This window comes from Dipodomys merriami, unplaced genomic scaffold (assembly GCF_024711535.1).
Source record: "Dipodomys merriami isolate MVZ:Mamm:240054 unplaced genomic scaffold, mDipMer1.0.p SCAF_134, whole genome shotgun sequence".
NCBI lineage: Eukaryota > Metazoa > Chordata > Mammalia > Rodentia > Heteromyidae > Dipodomys > Dipodomys merriami.
This window is the reverse complement of record NW_027202649.1, coordinates 1,643,793-1,670,898: the sequence shown is the minus strand read 5'-3', so window position 1 is coordinate 1,670,898 and position 27,106 is coordinate 1,643,793. Positions and strand designations below refer to the sequence as shown.

General features: G+C 44.1%; 1 protein-coding gene across 5 annotated transcripts in view; it reads left to right on the top strand.

Annotated features, from left to right (window-relative positions):
• The window catches only part of LOC138825091 (WW domain-containing oxidoreductase), a 737,534-nt gene that overhangs the window by 35,237 nt on the left and 675,191 nt on the right, over positions 1-27,106 (top strand). For all 5 annotated transcript variants that reach the window (XM_070019466.1, XM_070019462.1, XM_070019464.1 and 2 more), the window contains exon 5: positions 1,301-1,407. In XM_070019466.1, coding sequence (XP_069875567.1) covers positions 1,301-1,407 — 107 coding nt within the window. The remainder of the gene's footprint in view (positions 1-1,300; positions 1,408-27,106) is intronic.

The following is a 27,106-nucleotide window of genomic DNA, read 5'->3' as shown; positions in this document are numbered from 1 at the left end:
AATGAACAACCTTACAAGACACCGAGACAGATGGCTTCTCTGTAGCTACCATCGGGAATTACTTAGGGAGAGAAGGTGCAAGCCTGTGCCTGCAGCCTGTTGCAGACATAGGGCCAGATGTGCAGGTTTAGGCCATAGAAAGCCTTTTCCTCTAGGACATTTTATCAAGTGAGATAGCTGGGTTTTAACAGGCTTATTTGGGGAAATAAAATTTGAGAGCAAAAAGGGTGTATGCTTTCTTCCGGCAGACTTCTAGGTAGTGTGATTCAAAATAACAGAATTTTAATACACACTTATTATTCATGGGAAGTCAGGGGTGCTGTTTGGAACCACTTGGAATGTTCTCAAATAATTCAGAATCGTGACTGTTATCAGTCAGTATGAAGTGTTTGTTCCTTTAAGTGATATTTAGTGAATCCGACTGGGTGCTTGTTCCATGTTAGCCAGACATAAAGAAGATACAAAGTCCAAGTTGTTTACTGGTGACCCAGAGAATTGGATAAATAAAGACCAAGGTCTGCCTGGCTTTGTGTTGTGTTGATGCTCTTGGAGGTCCATTGGAAATATGGTTGCTGCTGGGGTGTGGGGATGCACACCTGTAATCCCAGCATTGGGGTGGGGAGGTTGCGGCTGGAGGGCAGGGAAGTTCAGTTCAAGGCCAGCTTGACCTATGTACTGAGAATGTAATTCAAAACAATGGGAGGCATGCTATACGAGGTCTTATGTGACTCAGCCTTCATCTTTACATCCTGTGTCCCCTGGGCACATTGTCCGAGGCTCACAGTGTTCGTGCACAGGTCAGCTGATCATCTGGTGGGGCTGGCTATGCACTGTGACATGTTTTGTCTTATCTCCGACCTTTATGTTAGGTGCCAGTAGCACTTCAACCCAATATTGTCACAGAACATATCTACAGACATTGTACCTGCCTGCCTAGGGTTCAAAACCTCTTCTGGTTGAAAACCCGGAAGTAGCACAACAGTGTTCAGTAAAAGCCATTCAGCATGAATCAGCGTTTTGAATGTTGTCTTTCTCCTCCTTTCCTTTCCTTTTTTCCTTTCCACAATACCAGGGTCTGAATTCAGGACCTTGCACTCACTGTGCTTATTTGCTTACCTGGTGTTCTGCCACTTAAGCCATGCTTCTAGTCCCACTTTTTGCTGGAAGGAGCTTTAACAGACTTTTCTGCCCAGACTGGCCTCAACCATGATCCTCTGAGTCTTAGCCTCCTGAGTAGCTAGGATTACAGGTGTGAGCCACTGGCACCTGGCTGATGTGTTGACTTTTCTTTAAAACATAGGCTTTGAAACTGCCAAGTCTTTCGCCCTCCATGGTGCACACGTGATCCTGGCCTGTAGGAACATGACAAGAGCCAGCGAAGCAGTGTCACGCATTCTGGGAGAGTGGGTAAGCACTCTACTTTTCTGTTTTTCTAATTGCCAAATGCACACGCCGCCCTCAACACATGGAGGTTTTAGTGCAGAGCATAAAGTTTATTGCTCTTGGAATAATGTCTTTATTTTTAAAGTCATCTTCACGTTGTTTACTTTATGAATGAAAGGATGAGCAAGCCTGTTATTACCCATGCATTTGTTTATAGTTCACTGTCAATGTCATCTGCGCTGTTAGTCAGAGGTTCCAGAATGTTTACTCACTTAACTCATTTATTAAGAAAAATAAAACGGGGTAACCCTCATGAATGCAGCCAGAAGTTATTCTGCATGTATCTGTGGTTTTTAAGATTAGAAAGGAGTAGAGTTTAACCCTGTGTCTGGTCGTTGGCCTTTGCTGGTGTTGACATGTCTGTGCATAAACGTTGATGGATAGCTTTGTGATACTGTTGAGACCAAGGATATATCACCAACCAGAGCCCATCCTCACCTCATGGGCTTGCCTTCTAGGTAGGGGAAACAGACCATAAAAGGACAGTCAAGTGTAATATTTACTATAACATCAGCTATTATAAGCATGACAAAGGACAATAAAGCAGAGTTAAGGGATGGATGCCTGAGATGCTTCAAATGGGGTGGTCAGCAGAGACCCCTATAAAGTTGTGATATTTGCCTTAAGACCTGGATGAAGGGCTGGGAAGGTGGCTCAGTGGTAGAGCGCTTGCCTTGCAGGCCTGAGGCCCTGAGTTCGATTCCTCAGCACCACATAAGCAAAAACAAAAAAAAGCCGGAAGTGGTGCTGTGGCTCAAGTGGTAGAGCGCTAGCCTTGAGCTGAAGAGCTGAGGGACAGCGCCCAGGCCCAGAGTTCAGGCCCCACGACTGGACCCAAAAAAAAAAAAAAAAAAAAAGACCTGGATGAAGCAGAGGTGAGCCACATAAATGCCATAGGAAAGGGCTTCTTGGCCCCAGGAACAGCACATACAAAGGCCCTGAAGTAGAAAGGGCTACCAGGGTAACTAATGTGGCTGGAGCTGTATGGGAAGGGCAGGGGCAGGAGAAGCAAGGAGAGGTGGTGGTGGGAGGTGTTTTTCATTGAGAGACATTATTGGGGCATCCTCTAGGCATTGATATAGCTGATAGGCTGATTGGTTGGGCAGAAGTGGGTTGTTGTGTCATGAAGGCTGATGCCCTCTCTTGTACCTAAGATTTAACTCACCCTTGCTCCCTAGGATATATCTTGAACCTACTGCCTATTACCCAGGAGAGGTGACCTAAGTGTATTTAATTTGGTAGGATTTGGTCTCCAGAAAGGCTTTCCTAACTTGTCTATGACCTTGGCCTAGACTTTAGGTCTTCCAGACACTGGCCTGGAGGACATACTGCTGGCCTGGAGAGGGTCACAGGGGGCCAGCCTGGCTGGTCATGGGATTTCTGTCCCTTTGACCAAGATTCCTAAGAGGCTTCAAGGAGGCAGGGTACGTGGTCTGCAGGGATCCTCCTGAGTGACATCTTGGCACAGTGGCCTCAGTCCAGACACTGGGTCTAGCAGAGGTGTGGAGTTGGTCTGAAACTGAAGTATATGAAATAGACTTTCTCCACTCCCACCCTCTACCCTGCATTGCCAGGTGGTTCCTGAGGTACAAGCCGTTCCCAGCTGATTACTGCTGTTATAATGCAAGTATTATATTGCATTGAAGAATATAGAAGCAGACTTCGGGCAAGTTTCTCAACTTTTATAAACTGCCATTTCTTCATCCATGTAATGCAAGTGGTAATGTCTGTCAGGAGATATATAGGTGGTTTGTATTTGTATTGACTGTGTGTGTGTAAAGTATTAACACATTGTGGGGAAAGATTAAGTGCTCAATTAAATGTCAGCTGCGGCTATTAATAACAATAATGACAATAATTTCTTATTCATATGTGAACTACAAAGCAATGCTTGCTTTCCTTAACCTCACCCAGTAACTGAAGAGGAGCTGTAGGGAGGGTGTTTATCAGCATGATTCAAATCAAGTTGAGTTGCCATGAATTTCTTATCTGTCTGCTGATGTCTAGACTCCTACATTTTAATGGTTGCGTATTTTGTTTGTGGATTAGTATTTTCCAGGGTACCTCATATTAGCACTCCACTGTCATTCGAAATGCCATCTTAATTATTTATGTGATTGCTTATTCTTTTGTATTGACAAAGAACTACACTTTGCATATATTTAGGAAAGATGATTAAGGGATTAGTCATCAGGAACAGCAAGCATAGGTTTATATTAGGATGGTTATTGAGGAAGCAAGGAGATGAGGGGTAAAAATGAAAGATTTATTAGGGAGAGGTAATAGAATATGCATGTTTTAGGGAGAGCACATGGCTCATTTGATCATAGGTGCCCGTTTTGATGTTTTACTGTTTTTATTACTCTAGTTTTCAGTGGCGTTGGTACCAAGTCTGTTTATATCTTTGGAGTGAAGGTGGGTGGAAAGCTCCAACAGGATTGAGGCCTGGCAGTTTATTGATAAGCATCAGAAAATAATGGCTTGACCATCACTTTCACATAGGGGAGCACTTGGTACCCTGTGAGCCATATGGGCTCGACACATTGCTGTGCTTCAACTAGCCACCAACACCTGTGTTTTCAGGACGTGGCGTTTGGGATAGGTGAGGATGGTGAGAGATGAATTGCTTACACTTTTAAATGAGAACTTGTGTAGAAATCCGGCTACTTTTAGTCTTCCTCAAATCTACCCAGTGACTTTAAGAGTCGATACAGCTTTTCTGCTTGTGGGAATTTCCTCCAATCCTCCTGGATACAAGATACTTAAATCCTGTAATTTGCATTTCCAGATGGCAGGTCTTAGGTATGATACCTTTTATGTGATTGGTGTGTATGTGTGTGTGTGTGTGTGTGTGTGTGTGTGTGTGTGTGTGTGCGTGCACGCATATGTGTGTGTGTGTGAGAGAGAGAGAGACAGAGAAACAGAGATAGAGAAAGAAAGACAGACAGAGACAGAGACAGAGAGAGACAGAGACAGAGACTGAGGGAGATAGAGACAGACACACAGAGAGACAGAGAGAAAGAGGAATAGAGTGAATGGAGTGGATAAAATACATGCCTTGTGCCTGTCCATGTCGGCAACTTGGTGTAGAAAACAGGATGGTTCTTCAATATGTTGGCAACTTACAGGACTCATCCCCATTGTTTTGAATGATTGCTAGCCAAATAAAAATATAAAAACGATTAATATTATTAATACTTATAGATTATTGGGAAGAGTTCATCCTGAATCAGCCTGTAGATTTGTTTCTCATTTATTTTGCTTTAAAAATTGTCCTTCTGCATGGTATTGGATTTTCAATAAATAAAGTATGATATAAATAAGACTGTGAACCAGCAAGAAGTGTATAAACCACTTGCTTAGATCAATAAAGCACACACTCACAGAAGAAGGTTAAGAGGAAGTTCTACAGTTCTTCAGATGTCATTCATCATCATCTGCAGGTTGGGAGTGGTGGTGCATACTTGTCTCCATACTAGGTACTGTGCTTAATAAGTAATTCACAGTGTGTGTGTGTGTGTGTGTGTGTGTGTGTGTGTGTGTGTGTGTGTGTGTGTGTGTGTGTGTGTGTGTGTGTGTGTGTGTGTGTGTGTGTGTGTGTGTGTGTGTGTGATGGGTGGAACCCATCCTTTAGCTGAAACTTTGAAGCTAGATGAAGGGAAGAGGCTCACTGGAAGTCTCACAGCTGGAGGATGAGTGAATCCTGGAGTTAAATCCTGACGCTAAAACCATCTTGTCACCCAAATTCCTGCTATGTTTTGTACCACAAGATTGGTCTGGCCTTTTCAAGAACTTACCCAAACACTGTATTCTTAGAGGTTCATGTGAATGTGAATGCATGTTCAATAACGGGAAATAACAGGTGTCAGTAATAAGTGATTCTCCAGCAAAGAGAGCATCCTCTGAACTTCCTTCCCTTCCCTTCCCTTCCCTTCCCTTCCCTTCCCTTCCCTTCCCTTCCCTTCCCTTCCCTTCCCTTCCCTTCCCTTCCCTTCCCTTCCCTTCCCTTCCCTTCCCTTCCCTTCCCTTCCCTTCCCTTCCCTTCCCTTCCCTTCCCTTCCCTTCCCTTCCCTTCCCTTCCCTTCCCTTCCCTTCCCTTCTTCCCTTCCCTTCCCTTCCCTTCCCTTCCCTTCCCTTCCCTTCCCTTCCCTTCCCTTCCCTTCCCCTTTCCCTTTCCCTTTGCCTTTCTCCCCTCCCTCCCTCCCTCCCTCCCTCCCTCCCTCCCTCCCTCTCTCCCTCCCTCCTTCCCTCCCTTTCTCCCTCCCTCTCTCCCTTCCTCCCTTCCTTTCTTCTTTCCTTCCTTCCTTCCCTGTGGTTTGAACTCAGCTTGCTATGTAAGAGCTCTATGACCTGAGCCACACCCCCACTCATTTTTGCTTGCCAGTTTGTTTTTTAGATAAGTTCTTGGAATTTTCCTTGGGTCAGCTTTGGACTTAGTTTCTCCTACCTCTATCTCCTGAGTAGCTAAGGTTACAGGTGTGACCCACAGCACGCGGTCCAGCCACTCTTGGGCCTTGTCATTTGATGGAGCAGAGGAAGCTGCTTAAAGGGAGCTCTTTCCTTTCCTTATCTTTCTGTCCTTCCATTTCAAGTACAATAATAGTCTATTTACTTGTTCTACTTAAGTTACCCATTTGACCTTTCTTGTCACAGGCCCCAGGTGATTCTTTATCAGATAATAAATTATTCATCCCCCTCATACACATAATTGGTCATTAAAATATTCTGAGTTTCTCTGTCTTCAGAATGCCTGAAAATTGTGCATGGAGCTTATCTTTCAAGTTTTCTATTTTGTCTCTTATTCTGAAAACTCCGCTTTGACGTATTCTGGACTGTTTGTCAGTGCTCTCTGACTGCCAGTTCCTTTGCTGTTTTTTTTTTTTTTTTTTCTGACCATTGTTTGCAATGAATCTTCAAACTTTATATCCATTGTAACCTTGTATAAGGAGGGCTGTGATTCAGTATCAGCAAAGGTGACTAGATCCAATCTATCACTCCTAGCCCGTGCAGCCCACAGCAGATGCATCCTTTCATTAGTGCCGGGTCCCCTGGGTTCTTATTAAGCAATTTTGACATAGATTGAAGAGACAGATCTCATCTTTAGATGTTTTTTCTGCCAATACTAAGAGGCCTGCTTCTGGCCATTCAGCTTTTAGGCTGTTATTTAATACAGAAAAAATATGCTTGAGATGGGTTTTTGTATTTATTGTGAGGTGTTACGGATACCTCTGATGCTGCATGTGTTGGAGTGAACAGAGGAGAAATAGCCCTTGTGCTGATAAAACCTTCTATACAAGGACAAACAGAGAGACCACAGAGACAAGGCAGCCCCATTATGATTGGGCCAGCACAAGCTGTAGTAGGTTAAGGCTTATTTTAGACATACAGTTAAAGCAAAGCTGAACTTCACACAGAGGCAGCCCCATGGTGGAGAAGGTGTTTCTGGCATGGAGTCCCACAGACCTGGTGAGAACCTTTGGTTAATTCTCTCCCTAAGTCCCTATCTCAAATGCAGTCACCCAGGGTATTAAGATTTCAGCATATGATGGAGGGGATGCAGCATTCAGTGTATAGAATGCTGCCCATGATATCCCAAAATTTGTCCCTTTCTGAAATGTTCAGTATATTTATTTCTTCCCAGTAGCCCGCAGAGTCTTACTTCATTTCAGCATGAACTCTAAAAGCCTATTTAAAAAAAAAAGATCAGAATACTAGGAAACAGGTCTCTCTCCATCATCTTCCCAACAATGTCAGTCAGTATTGAAATGTGCTGAGATGAAGAGTGGGGCTCTCTGCATCACGAGAGGGCAGAGAGGTGGCCATCGCGCGCTTTCACAGCTGTGCTTTGCACAGACATGGCAGACGTGATGGAGAGACACTCTCAATGAGGGTTGGGAAAGGCATTACCTTTTACTCTTCGTTCATCTCCTGGCTCACCCTTTGTGGGAGGCTGCCGCCATGTTGGGAGGATACTCAGGCCATTCTGTGGAGAGGCCCGAGCCCTCCTGCAATACTCCAGGCCAGCTGAGCCTTTGTGTAGCTGTCACAAGGGCCAACAGATTCATGTCATGCCGTCTCCAATTGCGACCACCCAGCAGCTGAGATACATCCCAATTCCTAATTGGTTGAGATACACAGCACTTACTGTTTAAGCCACTGTATTTTGGTGATGTTTGTGATCTAATAATAGATAAGCAACACAAGAGGGCAGAAAAGTCTTTGAGACTCTGAGTTTGAAGGTGTCAACGTGGGGATTCATCTAGTGAGCTACTTTAAATCATCGTAAGTAAGTTCTCCGGTTACCTTCAACCTACCAGGCCCATGTGCTGACCTCTCTCCAGTATGCAGACCATCTTAACGAAATCCCCGATCAGGGATCACAAGCTTTGTATGATGAATACCGCCTCCTCCCCGCACAGACAGTCCATCCTGTTTCAATATGCCTTGTAGTTAGAAAGGTGGCCTTTGTAATGAAGGCAGAATCTACCTACATCTCTCTTCAGTCCACCAGCCCTGGAGCTGCCCTCTGAGTTTCACTGGCTGCCTCCCCCACCTCTCCCCAGAACCCAACTAATCTTTGCATCTCTCAAATTCCCTAAATAATAAATCCAAAGTTATTGAAGATACTGGGTTATAAGAAGTTGGCAGTGATGCTGGCCCCTCTCATTTCTTTGCAACCCTTGTCCCTCTTTCATTATTGAAGCTTAGGATAGGCATGGTAAGGCTGGACCACTGGGGACCAGTTGTCAGTCTGTGCATCCTGCAGTGGGCAGCAGATGTGGGAGCCCAGGCTTGCTTTGCCTTCCTGGAATTCATGAAATCAGCATGCACCAAATGCACAGCCTTCTTTTAGATGATAGAGGAACACCACACTTCCTGACTGACACTGCCAAGATCACAATTGTTCCATCTCCAGCACACTCTGTAAACTGGTAGCTAGGAGAAGCTTCAATGCATCTTTGTAATGGTTTGCTGTTGTTTATTGAGAGGGACTAATTAACTTTGATTATTGCACTAATATTATGGCACTTTGACAGCCCTTCAGATTTATGACTCTGGGAAAATAAACAAATGAAATGCAGGTGCTGGAGCAGAAAAAAAATAAGTTATTACTGAACTTTAATTACTTGGAATGTGTAGCCAGAAGAGAATTAGTTGATGAATTACAGGATGCTAAAACCTACCTCAGATTGTGAGCAGTAAGAAGACCAAAATAAAAAGGTGTGTGTGTGTGTGTGTGTGTGTGTGTGTGTGTGTGTGTGTGTGTGTGTGTATGTGTATGTATGCATGTGTATGTGTGTGTGTATGTGTGTGCATGTATACATGTGTATGTATGTGTGTGTGTGTGTATGTGTGTGCATGTGTATGTGTGTGTGTATGTGTCCCCGTCCTTGGAAGGGTGCCTTTTAAAAGACAGGACATCTGTACACTGGTGACTGATCCCTGCGGTTTACAGGGTTGCAGAACTTACACAGTCAGGGGTGCAGTCAGTGCTCTTGGGGGTGTGACCACGGCTCCTCGGGGCATGGTCAGGGCTCCTGGTGGGGCATGATTCCAAACCCAAGCACCTGCAGCTTCAGCTCTGAGCATATTTTAGACATGGAAGAACCAGATCAGGATCTCCGGAGGTAGGGGCTTGCAGGAGGTTTTCTGGCCTTGGTCATGTGCCTTTGTAGGGGATATTGGGACTGTTGTTTCTTTTTTTTTTCTCACCCTTTGGCATCCTGGGCACAGGTGAGCAGTATTGCTCTGTCACATGCTTCACCATGATGGGCTGCCTCGACTCAGGCCCACTGTGGTCTGCAACCTCCAACATTGTGGGTCAGAAATAGCCTGTTTATAAGATGGTTAACGGAGTATTTTAGGGAAAGCTGACTACCCACCTGATCAACTTAAGCCTTACAGGAACAGCCCAGCCTAGCTGGATGGGGGCAGATCTGAGCCTCACACTGACCCCTGGTCCCTGCAGTTGGGTTGTCTCCTTTTAGGTCATACTTTTTCCTTTTAAAATGTGCCTGTTTTCATTCCCACAAATGTTTGCTTAGTCTCCAACCAAGATTCCCTTTCTCTTGGAGAATGTGATGGTGACTCAAGTTCTTTTGTTATCAAATAGGCTGCTTAGCTTTAATTCCAGAGACCAGATTGCTTTTTTTTTTTTTTTTTGTCGGTCGTGGGGCTTGAACTCTGGGCCTGGGCACTGTCCCTCAGCTCTTCAGCTCAAGGCGAGTGCTCTACCACTTGAGCTACAGCGCCACTTCCGGTTTTCTAGTGGTTTATTGGAGATAGGAGTCTCACGGTCTTTCCTGCCCGGGCTGGCTTTGAACCGCGATTCTCAGATCTCAGCCTCCTGAGTAGCTAGGATTACAGGCGTGAGTCACCGGCGCCCGGCCCAGATTGCTTTTTTTAAGGTTGTTTGTCCCCACTTCTGTACACTTGTGTAGTCCCTCTCTCCTGGATGGTGATAAGAACCAGGACTGGGTTTAGTGTTAGTCTGAGCCCAGTGTAAAGCTCCTGCTCAGGTTTTTATACTGTTAACAAATATTAGAGGGAAATCTTTAAGGAGCTGTCTAGCCTGCAGATGTGAGCAACTGGAGCTGGCTACTTGTTTGTGTCAGTTTGTGTCATTGGAGGTGATTCTGGATACCAAACAGTGGTGGTAATCATTATGATCACACTGCAGTTTTGTAGTACTGCAGGTTTGTAGTACTGCATATACCTTTTTGCTCACCTGGATATTTCTACACAGAGAAATGTCAGAGAAAAGCAGAGGCTGGCTGGGGGAGCACCTGTGTAGCAAGCAGGAGGCCATGAGTTCAAACCCAAGTACTTACACACACACACACACACACACACACACACACACATACCACACACACACACACACACACACACACACACCACACACACACACACACACACACACACACACACACCACACGCGCACACACACCAAAAAAAGAGCAGAAAAGCCGGGCACTGGTGTCTCTCGCCTGTAATCCTCACTACTCAGGAGGCTGAGATCTGAGCCAGCCCAGGCAGGAAAGTCTGTGAGACTCTTGTCTCCAATAAATCACCAGAAAGCTGGAAGTGGTGCTGTGGCGCAAGTGGTAGAGTGCTCATCTTGAGCTGAAGAGCTCAGGGACAGTGCTCAGGCCCAGAGTTTAACCCCACAACCAAGCGACAAAAAAGAAAGAAAGAAAGAAAAACAAGAAAGAGCAGAAATAACTTTCTATATGATTTTAAAATATCAGTCAAAATTCTTTTTAATCATATGTGATCCACTGGTTTTATGTAACTATTTTAATCATTACTTTGAAAGTATAGCAAAGATGTGAACAAATTTATACAAGAATAATATAGTGGAGCTGGGCAGTGGTGGTTCACTCCTCTAACCCTAGCTTTGTGAGAGGCTGAGTTGGGAGGGTCTTGGTTCCAGGCAAGTCCAGGAAGGAAGGCTTTGAGACTCCATCTGAATGAAAGAAGTTGGGCATGGTACTGCTTCTGTCATCCCAGCCATGACAGGAGGAATCAAATAGGAGGCTTCGGTATGTGCCCAGGCAGGAAACAAGACCCCACCCCCAAAATAACCAGTATGAAAAAGCATACCAGTAGAACATCTGCCTGGGGAATGTGAGGCCAGGAGTTCAAACCCGAGTCCCACTTGCCTCCAAGGAACATAATGAAAAATGAATTTTAAGGGAGAGTTACATAGAAACAGACTGCATTTGGCTCTTCTGTGGCTGTCCAACTTTAAGATCAGAAAAATTTCTTAAGATTATCTGGTTTAACCTCCCCATTTGACAGACAGGAAAGTGAGGTCCAGAGAGGCTTCGCTTAGGCAATGTGTCTTCTTTTCAGACATGCTGTCATGCTGCTCATTCGCCCATTGTGAAAAATTATATATAACAAGAATACAGAATCATATACAAAATATATGTGTGTATAATATATATATGTATATTTTCTGAGCATAGATTTGGTCAGGTTTGATTTGGATGGCTTATTTTCATGATTGTGGTAATAATGGTGGTAATAGAAGGTGGCATAGTGTTCCATCACTACTGTAAGCACCTGAGGTCAATTAACTCGGCTCATCTTTACCATAGTCCTGTCTGGACACTAACTGTATGGATTCTGTTTGTATGAAGACCCTGAGACACAGACATGTTAACACAGGACCCCACGAAAGCTCACACAGCATCTACATCAACGAGAGTAAGTGCTGTAAATGCTGGGTTCCTTCCTGGACTCACCCTCAGTATGTTCCTGGTGTGCAGGAGGGATTTAGTTAATATTTATTAAACCAAAGAGAACAAAGTAGACAGCTCAATCACAAGAATGGTAACCCAGGTAGCAGCATCTTGTCTCTGTAGGAAGACTGGTTGCTTTTTGGAAAGCAGACCAACCTATGGTGCAGGCATGAATTGATTTTCATACTGAGGCTACTAAAAGTTCCCAATTCTTCCCCTTCCAGTTGCTCAGAAAAAGATAATTATTGATGGTACATTGTGTGGAAAGCATTTTGCTCCAGTACCTTAAAAATTGCTATTCCTGATTTGAGAAATCTCAGCTAACCAGCTTCCCTGGTCATTCTGGCAAGGTGGGGGCAGGCTGGGATGCAGAGTCCACTTTGCATCTGAAGGATGGAATGGTGAGCATTTGTGTGGCAAGATTGGCACCAAGAGCAGAGGGGAATGTATTGAAGGACTGCTGCCTTGTCATCTTCGTGTGTGTGTGTGTGTGTGTGTGTGTGTGTGTGTGTGTGTGTGTGTGTGTGTGTGTGTGTGTGTGTGTGTGTGAATGAGAGAGAGAGAGAGAGAGAGAGAGAGAGAGAGAGAGAGAGAGAGACAGACGGCAGACAGACACAGACAGAGACTTCTCTTTGAGGCTCCTCTCCAGATGGAGAATCTCACTATCCTGAAAGGAGGGAGAGGGAGAGGGAGAAAGAATTAGAGAAGGAGGGAGAAAGAGAGAGGCTAGAGAGATGGATGGAAGGCTCCTGAGAGACGTGGAGGACAGGTAGAGGAAGAAGGGCCCTCTTTGACAGTTTTGTTTTCTTTCCTGTGGAGTTTTTAGTGCTTGCCTCTCTGCCTGCTGGGGGGTTCGCTCACCACTTACTGTATTCTTTGATCATTCCTTGCTTGGAAAGGAGGAAATTAGAATTGTGGAACTATGATTTGTTTTAATCAGAAAGAAATTGTCTAACATAAATCTCTTTGCGAGTGCTGGAAAAGCCCTAAAGCGGCCATGAAAAAAAATATCAATACTTTGCAAAGGAGGAATGATTGTTCCAATTCGTGGCTTAATTGACTCTAAGCCTTAATGAAAGTCAGCCTGAGCTGAGGCCGCACGCTGTGGCCCCCATCACCTGAACTCTGAGCGGGGAGAGGAGGATTTGAGGGTGGTGATTTGATTATTTGCCATCGATGTGATTTTCTAATTGACTAGGCCTACCTAATACCAGATAATAATTTCTTCTCCCTATGAAGAGAAGTAAATTCTTTTTTCTGACTAACACAGTAGTTTATTTTAAATTACAGCCTTTTCTATTGGAAGCATTCATTTATGTGAGATTACCGTTCCCCAAGTGAAATTTCACTGATGCCGTCTAATTAAATATAGATTTTTTTTAAAAAAAACATAGCACATATTTTAAATTTGTAAGTGGACAAAGTGGGGGTAAATAAAGACTTCATTTAGGAAGAGTAAGGAGTCGGCCTGGTCAGGCTGCAGGTGACGGAAATGGTTCATTTTGCCTCAGCGTTCCTGTGCATTCAACACAAAGCTGTGCACGGGCTGCTGCAGAACTCACGGACTTTATTATCTAACAGGACTGGGCTACAAAACCTGTGGTGTGAGCATCAGGGACAAGCCCTAGGTTCTGCTCTGCTTGACTTCCAGTCTTATCTCTGCATCTTACAAGAACCAAGAACCTTTTGCTCTTTTTCTGCAGTACTGGCCCTTGAACTTAGGGCATTACACTTGCCAGATGAGGTTTCTACCTCTGCGCCATACCCCCAATCCATTGTGCTTTCATTAGATTTTAGGAAAGGTCTTGTGCTTTAGCCTGGGCAAGCCTTGTACTGTAATCCCCCCCTTCTCTTTTAAGCAGCTGAGATTTCAGTGTGTACCACCACGACCAACTTGTTTTTGCTTACTCTGACCTTCACACATGATCCTCCTATCTCCATCTCCTGAATAGCTGGGCTTACTGGTGTGAATCCCCACTCCTGGCTGCTTTTGTTCTTCCTTCTCCTTCCTCTTCATCATTATTAACATATACTAGCTATATAAGGAGAGGATTTCATTGTCATATTTCCAGGCCCATATACAACATATGTCAATCAACTCTTCCTAACATTCTCCTTTCCCCCCTTTCACCTTTTATAACACAATCTTAAGAGGCTTCAATGCTCTGTTTTCATACTTTTGCTTCTGGTTGCCTCAGTTCTTGCATCCCCATGAATGAGGCTGATGATAAGATTGTTGTGATAAAGATGAACTCCGGTCCTGTGCATAAGGTGCAAAATATGGTACCTGCCTCTGTAGCGGAGCCTGTGCTAGCTACGTGCTAATGTTCCTGCCATTGAGGACTGGTCCATCTTGTCTAACCATTTTTTTTTCTTTAGTCTAACTGGATCAGACTCACTGCTCGTCCCCAACCTTCCTGTCTCTGTGTCTGGGCACAGACTGTGCCCTCTGCCTGGAAGCTCCTTAGCTAACTTGTCCTCTAGACATGAGCCTCTGCATCCTGCAAGTCTCACAGTTTTCCTGGATGCCTCTTCCCCCTTGCCTCCTCTTCCCGTCTGCCTTCATCAAGCCATTGCCAAGGGGCTGGACAAGTGGGGTTCTGTAGTAATGGAGGAAGCAAAGGCTCCTGACTCCAAGGAAGGCACTCACTCTCTGGGTTTTTTTTTATTTGCTCAAATTTTTATTAGCATATATGGATTGTACAAAGCAACCTACTTCACTATGGATTCCCATGTGATGCAATCTCCTCATGTGCATGCCTGTACACGTTCTAGTCATCTTTCTCTGTGGACACACTGGCACTCGAGCCACACCCCCCTGTCCTTTGGCTTCCAGCTTGTTTTACAGATAGGGTTTCATGCTTTTGCCAGGACCAGCTTAGGAGGCAGTCTTCCTACCTGTACCTATTGAGTATCTGGGATTAGAGGCGTGTGCCACCACTGTCACTGATCACATTAGGCATTGATAAGTTGATAGGCTCCTTATTTAGTCAATAAACATTGATTGATACCTTACCCTATGCCAGGAGCCCCACTATAGCATACACAAATACATACAGTACTCTCCTTGCTCTCAACATGTCTGAGTGTGGTGGCAGACTTGTTCAGTCAGTGCTGATCAACAGCATTAGTGGTTGGTTAGATGCACAGGTGGGGGTGGATTGGGGCCTGGTACTGGCCTGAGCTCAGGCGTCTATCACTTCTAGTACCAGTCGGTTGGGCATTCGAAACACTTTCTTTGTACTGGCAGCCTAGTTACTTGTTAAGAACAGAGATTTTTGGATTTGGATCTGTATAGGTTGGAGTCTTGGCTCTGCTGTTCTCTAGCAGTACTATAATCGGAGGCGGGTGTTCCTCCATGTGCCCTCATTCTTTCTGTGGGCAGTGGGGATAATTGTTGCTCACCAGAAGCCTGTCAGGGCCGTGAGGACAACCAGGGCCCAGCTCACAGCGCATGCTCACCAGCACCTGTCAGGTGCTGCTCACCGCACTCAGCCCTGCATTACCCCTGCCTGCCTTGTACACCTTCCGTTTGAACCCATCAAGATATTCCATCCTCACCTCTTGCTGCCAACAGCCTGCTTGCCTACGAGGGGCTGGCGTGGGTGCCAGACCAGCCTCAGTGCCAGACCAGCCTCCTCAGGGTAGATCTGCTTTATGTTCAAACACAGCTTCCTTGTGGAGCTATTGGATTTTGTAGGACGATGACAGTTTCCAGAAACCTCTGGTCCGTGAGCCAATTTGGGGAAAATTGAATCATTCCCGGTGCCTTTCGGCTTGCATCCTAAAAGCCTGCACAAACACTTTGGGCAGGCTTCAGCAACTTCACATCAAGGGCTCAATCACAGCTCCAAAATAAAAACATCCCCCGTTGCTCTCTGCGTGTGAAGCTGGATCTGGTGCTTGGCACAGACCTCAGAACTCGAGATGACTTCTCCCACCTATCGGAAGGGCCTGGAAGCTCCAATCCACTTAATGTGCTCACCGCTTTCTCCCTATGAAGATTAAGAGGAAAAAATGACACTAGCTGCCAGGATCCTGAATGCTCAGCAACACTGGCAGCTTGAAACAGGCTGGGTCCTGAAGTCTTCCAAGAAGTGGTTTCATACGCACATTTGCCCAGCCAGGCCAAGAGAGGCAGCCTTTCTCTTCCCAGTTTCCCCTGTCAGAGAAGCCAGACTCATTCTAACATGGTCACAGTCTCCTCAGCTGGGACCCTCTGCAGAAAGGTCCAAGAAGCTAGTGATTGACAATCATGCATGTTGTACAATTTATGGAGAATTTATATGTGAAAGAAAATGGATGAAGAGACAGTTTGTGTGTGTGTGTGTGTGTGTGTGTGTGTGTGAAAGAAAATGGATGAAGAGTGTGTGTGTGTGTGTGTGAAAGAAAATGGATGAAGAGAGAGAGAGAGAGAGAGAGAGAGAGTGTGTGTGTGTGTGTGTGTGTGTGTGTGTTCGTCAGTACTGGGGGTTGGACTCAGGGCCTGGCTCTGTCCCTTGGCTTTTTTGCTTAAGGCCAGTGCTCCATCAGTTGAGCCCCACCTCCACTTCCAGTTTTTTGCTGTTTAAAGGGATTAAGAGTCTCATCAGCTTTTCTGCCTAGTCTGGCTTCCAATCTTGATCTTCAGATCTCAGCCTCTTGAGTAGCTGTGATTATAGGCCTGAGCCACTGGTGACCAGTATAAATTAACTGTATTCAGGTGTGTATGAATCATTGAGATTATTTTCTCAGCCTCATACTATAAGCATATGGCATGAATTTTCTGCTCTCATTACAGGCGCTGAGAGAAGGCAAAGACAAATATTTATATTACATTCATGTTTTAGAGTAACAACACTGTTTACTTTGTTTATACAGTTCCACTGTTTGGGGTTTTATGGTTGGTAATGAAACCACTGCAAAACTAAGCTGGGGTTACATAGCAGATGCAATTAGCCTTCGTGTTCTGGGAGATGGCCCGCACGGAATGGTTATTATCACAAATACAACAACACCTGAATTATGTCTCAGGACAGGCTGCGTTGTGCTGCAATAACACACAACCCCCAAGTCTCTGGGGCTTCAAACCACCAACACTGATTTCTTGTTCAAACTATTTTTGTCCTAAGCTGCTTGAAAGGCTCTGACTCAGTCACCAGGGCCAGCCCAGTAGCCCGCTTGCCTGGTGTCGCTGCAGAGCAAGCCATTTGTGTTCACCTCTTCTCTGGCTCTTCAAGCTTCTGCGCAGCACTGACACCTGTCCCCACTCTCACATTCCACTGGCCCAGCAAGTCTCTCTGCCAGGTGTGTCCACGTGCAAGGAGCATGGGCTGCAAACCCACCCGTGAATGGATGGAGGGAGAATCCTGAAATGTCCAAGAATAACTGCCACGCCCCCAGTACCATTCTGTGTTCACCTTCTCCTCCAGCCTTTCTGTAGTTATTTGCTCACATTCTGTTTATAATGCAACTCTGAACCAAGAGTGAACACAAAAGCTTCAGAGACCTTCTTGTCTTCATTCTCCAACATTGATGTTAAATCTACTTTCTTTTTTCTTTTTTTTCTTTGGTGTTGGTCCTGGGGCTTAAACTCAGAGCCTGTCCCACACTGTCCAGATTTATTTTTTTTTCCTGAAGGCTAGTACTTTGAGCCACATTTGAGCCATAGCTCCACTTCTGGATTTTTCAATGATTAATTGGAATCTCATGGATTTTACTGCCTGGACTGGCTTTGAACTGTGATCCTCAGATGTCAGCCTCTTGAGTAGCTAGGATTAAAGGCATGAATCACCAATGCCCAGCCTAATCTACTTCATTTGAAAATGATCTGGGTGGAAGATTCTCAGCTCTCTCCAGGAAAGGGGAGGAGGATCTTCAAAACCAGAAAGCTGAAGTGTTATTTTAGCTGAGGTTTACTTTGTTTTTTTTTTTTTATATATATGTTTACATCTGGAAGTTCATGGGTCAAGTTTTCCCTGCTTTTAAGTGCCTTTTCTGGAAATGGCTTACCTGGCAATGGTAATGTAGGTATGGGATGCTGAAGATGAGTCTTCATCTGAAGGAAATGAACAGGTGCAGTTGCGGAAAGCTTTCAGAGGACCTGTGCCAGAACTTTCAAGGTGGTGCTAAGGGCTTTGCTGAATGCCTGGCAGGGTCACGCTGGACACACATCGCAGTGCAGTGCTCGAAATGTCTCTGGTCCTGACTGGAACGAGCAGTGAGTGTAAAATAAAAGTGTCTCCTAGACTTCAAAGATTTAGTATCATAAATGTGAAATGTTTCCTTCAGGATTTTAGTTTGATGCCACGCTGAAATGATAGCATCTGTGTGCTGAGTTAAATAAAATATTGCTAAGGCTACTTCACCTGTTCCTTTTGACCTTTTCTTGCCAAGGCTACTAGAAAATTTACAGCTCCATTGTAGCTGGCAGTATTTCCCTGGATCAGCACTAATTAAGGTAAGCATGGGTGAAAAAAAAAAGCACAAATTTGATATCTTACAAATCCCTGCTTGCTGTAACTCCATTTAACCTGATGAGTTATATCTTTTGACTTGGCGGAATTTTCTACTCCAGTAATTTTTTTAACTTACTTTAACTTTGGAATTTATATTGCAATACTTCTATAGGTACAGAAACAAAGAAGTCCATGATAAATATTCTTGAGATTTCCTTTGCATAACTTCATATTTGGGGATTAAATGTAATTAATTGAGACTAATTAATTGACTCTAAACACTTGCCAACAGTTTAGAAAACATCAAGAAATAAAAAGAGCATTTTAAAATATATATTTTTTTATTGTAAAAATAAAATAAGTATAATATGCTCATAGTTCAGAAGAAGAGTTCAGAGAATTCTGGGTAGACTTCATTCAGCAATGACCACAGTTTAACAGTCTAATCCAAGCATAGTAGTGTTTTACTTCAGTCTCACTAGTCTTACCAGTTTTTGCATGTGCTCGTGTGTGTGTGTGTGTGTGTGTGTGTGTGTGTGTGTGTATGTGTGCATGTGCACATGCAGGAAATACTTGTAGTTGAGCATCATCATAATCAGGGTGCAGAAGTGCCCAGAAGAAAACACCCTCTGTTTTGGTTTTTATTCTTATAGTTACACCATAGCCGGGCTGTTACTGAGGATAAAACCTCTAGGTGGTTTACTAGCAAAAGAGGCTCTTGGCTTCCAGCCTTCACTCATGCCCTCTTATTGTGTAAGAGGTAACCACAGACAGTAAAAGCTGCACCCAGGGAGCTGGTATTGAAAGGCATTTAGTGTAGTGTAAGGCACATACCTTCTGTAAGCTTGGTATTTCACTACGCAATTGTGTAGTTATCCTGAAAACAGTGAGGCCTCCAAGTGCAGTGGATGTGTCCATTTTACTCCTTTATCCTGTTTGTTGAGTGACTGAGTAAATGAATGGATAAATAAATGGTGTATTTAAAAAAAAAAAGAACTTCCCAGTCTCAATTAGTTTTCTGTGGCAGAGATTGAAGGAAACTGAAAATCTCTCTCATAAGTCATGTAGAACCAACTTCTAAAATGAAGTGTGTAAAAGCTGATAGTCTTTTGCCTTTTATTCAGTTTTTCTCCAAATATTCATACTATACAAGGTAAATAATGGGGTTTAAGCAGATTCCTTGGTGAATTGGTAGGGGGAGGGCTGCTGGGGATTTAGGTGTGTGGTGGGTGTTTCCTGGCATTGAGATCTCCTAAGGTTCCATTCCATTAAGCCTTATGGATACACTCCAAGAATTTAATTAATGTAACATAGCTTCATTCATTATAATTCCTCACTAGGGTTATGTGAACTTGGGAATGTTTGCTTGCTTATTCACCTGATTAAAAGGTTCTTTCTATGATTTTCCAACTCTATTTTCCATGGAATTTAGTGCTTGCCAATTTCTAATGGACCTGCAAAGGTAAAGCGATTATGACAGAGAAAAACCCTTATATTCGGACATGGAATAGTTCACTTACCTAACATGGGGAAAAAAATCCTAGGAGAGTGGGAACATACTTTGGAAGTGATGAGAAGCTAGTATTAGAAGAAAATAATAGCAGCTCAAGTAAACAATGGCTTAGTATGATGCGGTTCAGTCCAGAAAAAAAAATCACTGGCTTGCAGAAGGCTATTGCAGACCCTGAGGCGTTGAGACCCTTAATGAGTACTGGGGAGGGGGCGTCAAGGACATGCTGAGTGGAATCCTGTGAGGGCTTCTCCTCAGAAGTCACTGGAAGACAAGGTGCAGCATGCCTTCATGGCGGCGTGGGATTGGATTGTGCTATAGTACTACTGAAGGTTACGGGGAGGGTAGATTTCTAAGAAGGGCAGTGGGGTAAGGGGCAAGCAGAGACAGGATTAATGTCAGAGGACCTGACTTTGTGTTGAAGCTGGTATTTTATCCATGCTCTGGCTAAGTGGAAGCTTATCTGGAGAGCAGGGTTGCAAGATACAGGTTTGGGGCTGAGCCAAGCTAGAAACAGGAAGACACTTGGCTTCTAATGACCAGGATTAGTTACGCTACAGGGGTAGCTTGAGAAAGGACAATCATGACAAGATAATGGGATTTACTTCACCTCTCCATTCCCATTGGTACGACCTCTTGTGAGGGCTATAGACGCACAGGGGGTGGTCGTAGTTTGCCTGAACTGTTTAGGGTCCATCATACTCAACTCTCAAAAGTTTTCAGTGCTAAGGTGGGCACTGGGCTTAAGACACACCATACTGTTCCTGGTCAGTGGAGAGGCTGTGTTCTCTTGTCCACAGCCTGGAAGCTGGAAGGATGCCTTCGTGGGCCATTCACACCCATGCTTCCTGCTCTGAGCAGATAGAGTGAGGATGGTAAGGGAAAGCTGAGAGGAGAGCTAGCCGAGGAGCCCTCCTTGATCGCTGCCTTTGCCATATCATGTCCCCATCAATCCCTGATCTAGGGTTAGAGCTAGAGCTGCCTGCATTTCTGTCACTTGCCACCAGATGAGTGTGCTCTAGGACACCTGGTGACTCCGGCCTCCAAAGGCTATCCTAGAGCCTGGAGGGTGATCTCAGCGTCTCCCCTTTCCACACTCCATAATGGCTGCAGCTCATCTCCATTTCAGTCACTTCTTTTGCTCAAACATGTTAGGAGGGGGCAAAGCAGGCCCATTTAAAGTGGTTTGGCGCCAATCCCGTATCCTTTCAAAGGATGTCTATAGTCGCCCTGGCGTGACGGGGGAAAGCGTATTGAATTCTAGACTTGAAACCATTTGGTTTGAATCCCAGGTCAGTCTCTAAGTGGATGTCCAATCTGAGCCAGGTGATTAATCTCCAAGATGGCACTGCCTACTTCGTGGAGCAGTGAGGTTGACTGTGATAATGGCTGGAGTGCTGGGCAGCATGCCGTCCACCGCACGGGCTCACTGAGCTGTAGCATTCTTTATACCATCCTGCCAAGCCCCACTTGTTGGTGTTTTATTTGGGGATCCTGGTTGTCAGTAGTCTACTAATGACCTGACATTTCTAAGGATCTTTGTTGGCCCGGCAGTTCCGATCTTAAAAGTTCATGCCCTGCCAGGTGCATGACAGCTACTTCATTCTCCATTTTCTTTCTAAGACAAAAGTGAAATCCAGCACATTTGCTGAGTCCCTTCCCCACCCCTGGTGGTAGGTGCTAGACTAGACACACTAGATATTGGGTCTTCTCCCATTACAGAGAACTCGAGCAACCCCAAAGCAGAACTATTACCCACATGGCACCTTTGTGAAAGTGGGAAAAGGTGCTCTGTCCCTTTGAGGCTCACAGCTCCCCCTGCTGGACACCCAGCCCAGAGTTACCGCAGCCCTGTGCACAAGTGTGAACCAGGGCAGGCTGGAATTCAACCCCTCCTTGCCCTTTGGCCGTGAGCATTTGAGTTGCCCAATCAGCCTTGGACATTGTCCTTCAGTCCCAAGTGGGGAAGGCAGAAGAATAGACATCCACTAACACAAAATAACATCATAAGGAGTTTCTAAGATATTTATTTGTGCTTTGAGCAAATCTGAATATGGTCCTAACATTTTGGGAGATTGAGTTTTGAAAGCCTTGGATACCTGTTTTGTACATATTGCCGAGAACATCCCCTGTGCATGCATTAATTCTTTTTTATGAGTTTCAGTCTGTTTTCTAACTCCTATACATGATTGCTGCTTTATATCTCTAGTTTGGTGGAATTAGCATAGATTTCCCACATGGGGAAGGTTTGGGGTGGGGATTTAGAGCAAGGCAAGTTCTTGATCCTTGAAATAGATCCTTATGTGAGGGAGGATTTGAGCATGGCATTGTAAGGAGGGAGGTGCAGCCATAGGGAAAGGGAGTTAGAATAATTATTAGAATGGTTCTCAGAATTTATAGGATATTTGATCATCAGAATATCTCTTCTGTGTGATAAAAAACCTGATCTTGGAATATTTTGTAATTAATCTGTTTTGGTTATTTTGTAACTATGACATATAGAGTGATGAGGAATGACCTGGAATTATAAGGAGAATTATAATGTCAAGACTACCTATGTGGTTCTTTTTTTTTTAATGTAAGTTAACCTCTTTTTGTTTTTATTTTCTCATCTATAAAAGGAGTTCAAAATAGCACCCACATCCCTGTATTGTTGGCTAACACATTTGTATACAAGCTAGTTAGATCAGTGCTTTACAGTCATAGCAAACGCTTAGCTGATTTCTTGTTATTTCTGTGTGTGTGTGTGTGTGTGTGTGTGTGTGTGTGTGTGTCATTACTTTAGATGCTCTTGATGGTTGATGTATTTTCTGTCGTCCATTTTGTAACTAGTCACATATAAATATCCATTAGGTAAAAACTTACATGTTATATGGCCAGCTCTATTATGGTTGAATGGTTTGAATTTTGTTAATTTTGTGAGGGACACAACCCTTACAAATTTACAATAAAAATCTTCCTAGTTAACTCCAAAGAATGGTGTATAAGTCAGCTTCTGCTGCAGTAACAAGCGTCCCAGCTCCCCCAGGGCTTAGAAGAATAGCCTTGAATTTGTTTCATGAAATGTGGCTGAAGGTCATCTACTTCTGCACAGTCTCAGCCTGGATCTCCTGGGCTTCTTTGCTCATGACTTACCATTCTAGAATGGAGAAGTCACTAGATGCTTCAGAGGCAAAAGTCCAAAGGGGCTTCTTTTGAGACATTGATGTATTAATTTTCTTCTTCACATCAAGACTAACATCACTGAGGCATGAAAGTGTGGCAGAGGAGGGGAGGGAATAGAACCTGGGAACAAAGAAGACCATCTACCGAAGAAGGTTTTCTTAATACAGGTAGCAATTCTCTTTTAATAGAATAACACTTCTGCTCCTCAGATTTATTCAACCTTTTATTGCAAGTTCCATTAAGCAGTTAAAACCATAAACACAAATCAAAATTTAACAGACAGGCAAGAAAAAGGATAGAAAACTACAACCAAGTAAGGGAAATATGGACGAGTCTGGTTTCTGAGACTCGAACCTTGTGTTTCTGGTCATCAGTCACCCCTGAGCCTCACACTCCTGGCTTAAAGAAGAAGATACCAGCTTAGAGTCCTCGAAAGAGCCACTCAGATTTATAGCCTATGACAGGCTGCTCTAATCGAGGCTGTTTTCCCCCCAGATGCCGTAGTCAATCAGTAATTAATTTGAAATCCAAAGTTTCATTAAGTGTTATTGAGTTCTCTCATGCTGACATTTGTAGTGCTATATTTCTTTAAAATCACAAACCATTTTTCATACTGTCGTTTGCATATTTTAGCAGAAAATGACTGCAGTTCTGGTGCAAATGACCCAGTTTTCTGGATATATTTACTTGAATGTCATAAACTTATTATCCTTCTCTTCCACTTCATTGCTTTTCTTTTTTTTTCCCTTCAAGTATTTTGAAATCATATTTAAAACATCATTACAGTATCAGAATTTGAGCTAAAGTATAAATAAATTTTACTGGGCGCATATTTTCAAAGCCATCCTAAGAGCTGGTCTTTTGTAGCTCTGGCCTCTAGTTGCAATATCATACAGACATCCTATTAAAAAACGTGTTTGGGATGTTTAGAAGATGCTGGGGTCGTGAAAGGAGGCACCAGGTCCACATAGATGTGGACACTTATGCTCAGAGAGCAGATGTAACTAACTGTGGATTTTTGTCTGAATTTTGGGAGGGCTAGGTGAATGGGAGTAAACACATAGTTTTAAAAAGTATTGATTGAGTCTTTTAGATAATATAAAGTCTCTAGTTCGGGAGCTTTGTGGACAGGTTCATGGGAACTACTTAGTAGGTGAGATTCTGGCTTTTTGTTGTTGTTGGTGTTTTTTTGTTAAAAAATGAGATTTCTCTGAAGAATTCAAACTTCAATAATTAGATGGCATGAGGAACAGCTTGCTCCATTTGGGCCAGCTGACCCCTATCCCCAACTCCTCTCCCTCTTTGGGTATTAGTTTCCTCCTTGGCTTAACCACCCTTATACCTGGCATCCATCCATCCCATCCATCCTTCCCACCCTTCCCATTCATGCATTCATCTCTCCTCTCCTCCCCTCCCCCTTCCCTGCCTTCCCCCTTCTCTCCCCCTTCCCTTCTCCTGCCCTTCCTTCCTCCTCTCCCCTTTCCCCTTCCTCCTCTCTCTCTCTCTCCCTTTCTGTCTCCCTCTCCCTTTCTCCCTCTCCCCCTCTCCTTCTGTCCCTCTCTCCCTCTCTCTGTCTCTCTCCCTCCCTCTTTCTTTCTCCCTTATCTTTCTCTCTTTTTCTCTTTGTACCAGGGTTTCAGTTCAGGACCTCAAGCTTGCTAAGCAGGTGCTCTGCCACTCGAGCCATGTCCTCAGCCTAATCTGTGACAAATTTATTTTTTCTTGACTGTCCTCAGTTGAATGTGAAAGGAGCTCTAACAGGAAACAGTTGTGTACAACATCAGGCCCTTAATGAACACTCTGAAGTATATGTGACTGTATCTGTAGTGAGCAGGCCTGGGTAACTTCTTTTATCCTTGTGCCAATCAGAGTCCCAGTGCGTTGCTCCCCCTGCGTGCCTCTCTAGGTCCCACCTCCTTACCAGGCTATTCTGTGTTCTGCTGCCATGGCCTAGGCTGGCGGGTGCACGCTCACCATCCCATTCTACCAGTGTTGAAGCCCTCATGTCTTTCTTATAGAGAAGCTGTGTTGAACATACTTGTATGTGGTATTTTCCAATGCAGCAGACCCGCAGGGCCTGCTCTTTTACATGACCCAAACTGAAGTTCTTGAGGGATGGAGGCGTGGCTTTTTGTCTCTGGGATCCTATCCTGGCCACCTCCCACTGGCCATAGGTGGTCATTAAATGGCCTCTGAATAAATTCAGGTGCCTCAGCTACTCTCTGTTCTAACACTTTGGCCACTTCCTGAAATTCCTTCATGCTAAGACAGGGAGAGAAATGTGGGACTGAATTCCCTCCAAATCCATTTTGGAATTTGGTTTCAGACTTCCCCAGCCCATGAAAGCAAGAGGCAACCTAAGCAAAGTGGTGACCTTATTGTCCTGACCATGTTTGCCTCTTATTAGAGGAGGTTCTCACTGAAGCCTTTGTCTTATTGAAGGTTCCTTTCCTCAGGACAGGATCCAATGGAATTCACTAGGAAGGCATGGCCAACCTGGAAATGATATACCTTTGAGGAAAAAAGAAGTATAATTACATGATTGTACCTTTTAGCCACATCTACGATTAATGCGAGTGTATTGTGAGCTGGTTAAAATATTCCATTAAGGCAGAAGGTAGGCCTACCTTATGGTAAATGCACTACTAAGTGTTTATAGTACATTTCATATTTTACATGATTTCCTTTATAATTCTGCTTATCTTTTCATTCTAATTCCCTGAAGGACATATAAAAGAACCCCTAAAGAGAGTAATTACTGCTGCCGCTCTTTAACCAAGGCTCCTTTTGCAAGGAGAAATCTGAGCTGCTTTTTAAAGAAGGCTGTTTTTAAATAAAAATGCAAATAAGCTAGTTTGTAACCACATTAATTACCCACCTAGCCTCTTATTACCATGTTTGTATTGTTTGCAAATACTATTTACAGTCGTGTGGAAATTAACATTACTGGTCCTGAGGAAAGGTGGCGGTGGGGAGGTTGTGCTTTGGAACCAATTAGGGCGAACCTTGTCTCCACTGCCACTCTGGGGAAAAGCACAGCCTTGCAGTGTCAAATAATAGCATTAGCTCTGACTGCATAGGCAGAGCACTGTAATTATATTATTGGCCCTATTTTGCTTCTGCAATGAATTTCATTGCCTGCATTGTAAAATCAGCAGGCAGCAAAGTCCTGCTAATGATTTAATGTACTCTCTGATCATTTTGGACAAAAGTCATGGTAAGATCCACAGGGCAATTTTTACCAACCCCTACCGCCTGCCTCCTGCTTTGAGCGTTGTGAGTGAGTGTGAAATCCTCATCTCCTCGATTTCTACTGAAATCTTTCCCGTAAGAGAATGACTCTTGGAATATATAATTTCAAGCATAAGGAGAAGGTATTGGCAGATTGCACATAATAGCAGGTGGTATGTGTTTCAGGTTGGCCCATGCTAGACTGCACCAGGTGCTTGACCTCTGAGATTGCTTGTTCCTTGGTACTTCTGGGCCATCTGTGATATCACCCCCCCCTTTGCAAAAGCAAACGGAGGCTCAGAGATGTTACAATATTCAGGCATGGAAGTGGAGGTGTGGCACAAGTGGTAGAAATGTCAGCCTTGAGTGAAGAAGCTGCCAAGCAAGAGTGCCAAGCCCTGAGTTCAAGTCCCAGTACCAGCAAAGGAGCTCACCCAGGGTCATACAGTTGTCAGATGGTGAGGCGGGGTCCCAGATTTAGTCAAGCAGTCGCAGAGCTACCTGACTTTTCCATTCGCTAGAGTTCTTTACAGGATGTCACACCAAGTTTCAATAAAAGCGAACCTTATCATGTGCACTATATAAGATATAATTCATTTATTTTTTAAAATAAAGTCTCACTGTATTGCCTCGACAGGGTTCCAGTGCACAATCCTTCTAGTTTAGCTCCTCCAGTTTCTCTGATTTTAATTTTACTAATTAATAACTGAGTGTTGTATTTTGTATATACTTTGTATTTCACTTTAAAACATCCAAGTCACTTAAAAGATGTTTTCATTCTGCTCTGACACTCTGCTGAATCGGAGGTTGCTATTGTTACCCTGAAACATTTGTCCTCTCCTTTTAGGAAATATCTGTGAATTACCTAGGAGGCACAGAGGCCCTTGCATTCTCAGGAGCGAGGGGTGGGGGAGTTAATGCTGAGTCTCTGTCATGTGCCAAGTGTTCACAGGCATCATTTGATTTAGTCCTTTAATAACCTATGAAAGGACCCTCACTGTCTCCACCTGACCAGGGAGAGGGAAGACAAGATACGCAGGGGGAGAGGGGAGGGGACCAGCTTGCTCAAG